The following is a 4,355-nucleotide window of genomic DNA, read 5'->3' as shown; positions in this document are numbered from 1 at the left end:
AAGAACAGAAGAAAGATGTGGAAGGTGGAAGGGAGGGAGCAAGCAGGGGAGGGGGGCGGGACCTAAGGGGACGAGCACCACGCCGCGGTTCGTCGAGACGGTGGTTGGAACTTGGAAGCTTGGGGGCAGCCTGCGCGGTGTTGGATCTAGCGCAGGAGCTCCTTGCGGCAGCCATGGTGAGCAGGTAGGCACAGGGGCTCCAGGCCAAGTCGTAGGTCGCCGCGCTGGCGTCGATCTCCTAGAGGGGCAGCGACAGCGCTGGCGTCGATCTCCTAGAGGGGCAGCGACAGCTGCAAGGCACGCCGGCGTAACTCGAGCGAGTCCATCCATTGCGGTTCGGGCGACGCCCGTGCCTCCTCGCTCAGCATTCAGTCTGGTTGCATCGGGAAAGAGCGAGGCTGCTCACGATGGGCGATCTTGGGAGGGAAGAACATCAGCAAGTCGAGCTCCGTGTTTAATCGTCGTCGAGGACTGACGGAAGAAACTCGACGCGGCCGCACAAGATATCATAGACGACGAGAATAGACTCGCCGACGATCGAGGAGGGGGCTTGCTCTGAAGAGGAAAGTGGGGGCGGGGGTGGATCAGGATGAGGAAGGGTGTTTCGCTGGAGATCACCAAAAATCTCACGTTCGCTGGTTAGCTTTTCTGTTTCATGAAAGCTGAAACTACGTAATTCCTACCTTGCTCATGTTCACAATTTGGAAAACCGACAGCATCCACCTTCAGCAGAAGTGACACAAAAACCGAAGGCAAAAATGTAAAAAGGACGGATAGTCCTGCAAGTTAGAAAATTTGAAGGTTACATTTAAAGAAATGGATTTCATAAGACACGGGTGTTTTCGCACTGACATCTTAAGTGAAAACAGAGAGAAGACTGAAGAAACACACTAAAATCCTGGAGAGGTAAGCAAAATGACCTTATTCTGTTGTTGCTCTTTTCATCCTTTGACATTCATTGATAACCAAACCTCCATACAGCACTCTTCGGAACAAGCAACATGAAACTTACCCGTGCAATTTTCAGCCAAGCATATGAAATCAGGTTATGTATACACAAAACTAAATAAAACCATATAAACGGTACAAGTTGCCCAGCCAGACGAGTTCAAATATACAATGCTAGAGTAAATTGTTGACATGTACTCCCTCCGGAAACAAAAATGGATGTATCTACAACTAAAATATATCTAGATACATTCATTTCTTCGACGAGTAATTCCAAACAAAGGGAGTAACTCACTGAGCTCGTTGGCCAAAATGTAACAGATTCAGAACTAGTCCTTGAATTCAAGATCCATCGGCTCCTAAAAATACTCTACAACTAAAAATCAAGAAACATTGATCCCACAATGCACATGATAAGCATCACCAATCAAAATTAAATTGATAGTCTACTTTGATATTAATATATATGCAGAGTCTAATTTGCCACCAAAATCCGAGATTTCAGGATTCTTCGTAGTCTACTACAGATCATACTCGAGAAACATTCATCCCACAATGACCTGGCACTTGACATTACAACTAGATAAACACACGGTAAAATACATACATGTGATCATCTCTGGAAAAAGAAAACATAGCTGCACAAAAACTCGAGGCAAAAATGTAAGAGAAAAAGCTAGATAGACTTGATTTTTTGACAAAATGCTGCGTTGGTAAAGATATACTGTATCTGATATAGCACTGAAATCTAAACACTGACAGAGAAAAGACTGAAGAAACACACACTAAATCCTGATGAGATGCAAGACACTGAAGACTGACAAAACACACACTAAATCCTGATGAGATACAAGACTGACGGAACAAAGACATAGAAAGATGAGAACAACAATTTAAAACAATTTAAGCCGCAGTAAGAGATAGTATAGCAACATCTTTTCTGAATAGCTAACAAAAGTATGCTACTTGGACTATCACAAAGGTGTCTGTTCCGTTTATGGCTACAAATGCAATTGCCTGTCAATTTTAGATTTAAAAAAAAAGAACTTCATAGCAAGCAAACGATAACTTCCATTCATCAGTACAAAATGAAACAAGGTGACTGACTTACAGCTTGGTTGCACATGAAATTCACCAATGCAAAAACCAACCATGCAAATGCAAAAAAATAAAGCTTGCAAAAAGAAAGTGTCTTAACTCTGGGTGCTTCTTTGTTTGTCACTTCCAAAAAATAAGGATATAATTGTCATAATCATTACCGCAATATGAATAAATAATGCAATGTGCCATGGACAAAATTTGAGAAACTTCAAACAGAAACAAAGAAACTGGTGAAGCTGAAGAAAAAAGATGAGAATTAAAAGGCTAAAAACTGAGTAAGAGGTTGACGACAAAGAGAGACCAAAAGAAAATTACTGGATATAAGAAGCCATCGCCAGGCAAGAGCTCAATGACTGTAAATAAGACAGATTAAAACTCCAAATACCGATATACTGAACAATGATGCAAGCTGACAGACAAAGGAACAGAAAGCATAGAGAAACTGTAAGCACAACATAGCTACGAAACCTTGTTGACCTCAGTACACAGATATAAATAGTGGGGCTGCTCATTCATGCATCAAACATATATACCAATACTAATATCTGAACAAATATAACACATGAAAAAAACTAATCTCTGAACAAATGTACTAAAACTAATCTCTGAACAAATGTACTAATACTAATCTGTGAACAGTCATAGTTAAGCATGCAATTTCCACAATCCATCCAACCACACTAAACAGTCACATAAAACAATGAACAATCAAGCCTGTACAACCACAGAGGAGCACGCTCCGAGATGCACACAAAGATCCAACAACTGGAAACCTGACACTGCACAAAATGAAAAAAATAAACTGTTTTTGTTTTAGGAAAATGAAAATGATATGCAAGTTTCATCGAGATCAATGATCAGAAAGCATAACTTAGACTTGCATAACTTCAGTCCATCCAATACATAGAGATAGATCAGTCTGTCCACATCAGACGACACGACAAGATAACTTCGAACGAACAATAATCCACCAGCAATACTTCTGGAACCAAGCTCGCATCGTCGATTCTTCTTCCTACGAGAAGCACGGGAACACTACGGCGACATATACTAATACTGATAGGTATAGGTATGACTTGCTGCAGAGTCAGGCGGTAGGAAAAGGAGCGAAGGGGAACGGGGAACTCAGATCTGACGGGCAGCGCGCCTAGTTGGTCTTGTTGGGGCACTCGCGCGAGAAGTGGCCGGACTCGCCGCAGGAGAAGCAGCCGCCACCGCCACCACCACCGCCACGGCCGCCACCGCCTCCGTAGCCACCACCACCGCCACCGCCGCCCTGGGGGCAGTCCCTGGAGATGTGGCCCTCCTCGCCGCACTTGTAGCACTCACGGCCGCCACCGCTGCCTCCTCCGTAGCGGCCGCCGCCACCACCACCTCCGTAGCCGCCACCGCCGCCGTAGCTGCCGCCACCGCCGCCGTAGCCACCGCCGCCACCTCCGTAGCCGCCGCCGCCACCGCCATAGCCGCCTCCACCGTAGCCACCGCCGCCGCGACCCCCGCGGTCACCACCGCCTTCGCTAGGGCGGGAGCCGCCGGCGAGCGCACCTCCTCCTGGTGCGGTGACGTCGGTGGCCTTGGTGCGCCCGTCGTCGCCGGTGATGACCTCGAACTCGACGACGTCGTTCTCGTTGAGGCTGCGGTAGCCGTCGGCCTTGATGGCGGACTGGTGGACGAAGAGGTCCTCGCTGCCGTCCTCCGGGGAGATGAAGCCGAACCCCTTGGTCACGTTGAACCACTTCACGGTACCCTTCAGTCTCTCACCCATCTTGCGCCGCCGCCGGAAACGAAGGACTAAAACCCTAGCAGGAAACCCTAGATCGGTGTGGTGGCTGAGGACTGAGGGAGGAGGTGGGGGGTCTAGATAAATAGTCTGTTTAGTTGGGCTTGTACAGCAGCTTCGAGGCCCAACCACACAATTAAGTTGGACCTGCTGGTTTTCCATTCGGCCCAGCAACGCGAGTTCACTCGCCTGCTCCCCGCTCGCTCCAGCTGCTCTGCGGCTGGCTTCGCTCGCTCGGCCGCCAGCTAGTTTTTTTTGTGTTGTTGATCTAGTAGAAAAAACCAGCCCGTTTGAAAATACTTTTGAAATAAATTGTGAAATAAAAAAAGTTTCACGGATTTTATAAAAAGTTCATCATTTTGAAGAAAACTTCATCGATTTTGAAAAAAGGTACCAATTTCGAGAAAAAAAAAGCAGCAATTTGAAAAAGTTCCTCAATTTTGCAAAAATTGCAACTTTGAAAAAGTTCAGCAAGTTTGACCAAAAAAAGTCCATCAATTTTGAAACAAAATCATCAAATTAGAAA

The 4,355-nt window shown here is 46.0% G+C and overlaps 1 protein-coding gene across 1 annotated transcript; it reads right to left on the bottom strand.

Annotated features, from left to right (window-relative positions):
* Positions 1–2,899: 2,899 nt before the first annotated feature.
* On the bottom strand, positions 2,900–3,892 carry LOC119344451 (glycine-rich protein 2-like). Its single transcript, XM_037614880.1, has one exon. The coding sequence runs from the start codon at positions 3,812–3,814 to the stop codon at positions 3,197–3,199; it is 618 nt and encodes a 205-aa protein (XP_037470777.1). The 5' UTR covers positions 3,815–3,892; the 3' UTR covers positions 2,900–3,196.
* Between the last annotated feature and the right edge of the window lie 463 nt (positions 3,893–4,355).

The sequence above is a fragment of the Triticum dicoccoides genome, chromosome 1B (assembly GCF_002162155.2).
Source record: "Triticum dicoccoides isolate Atlit2015 ecotype Zavitan chromosome 1B, WEW_v2.0, whole genome shotgun sequence".
Taxonomy (NCBI): Eukaryota; Viridiplantae; Streptophyta; class Magnoliopsida; order Poales; family Poaceae; genus Triticum; species Triticum dicoccoides.
Note: the sequence above shows the minus strand (reverse complement) of the source record. Positions and strands in the feature narration are given on the sequence as shown.

Coding starts and splice junctions, on each gene's coding strand:
- LOC119344451 (XM_037614880.1), bottom strand. CDS start 3,814: ATGGGTGAGAGACTGAAGGGTACCGTGAAGTGGTTCAACGTGACCAAG.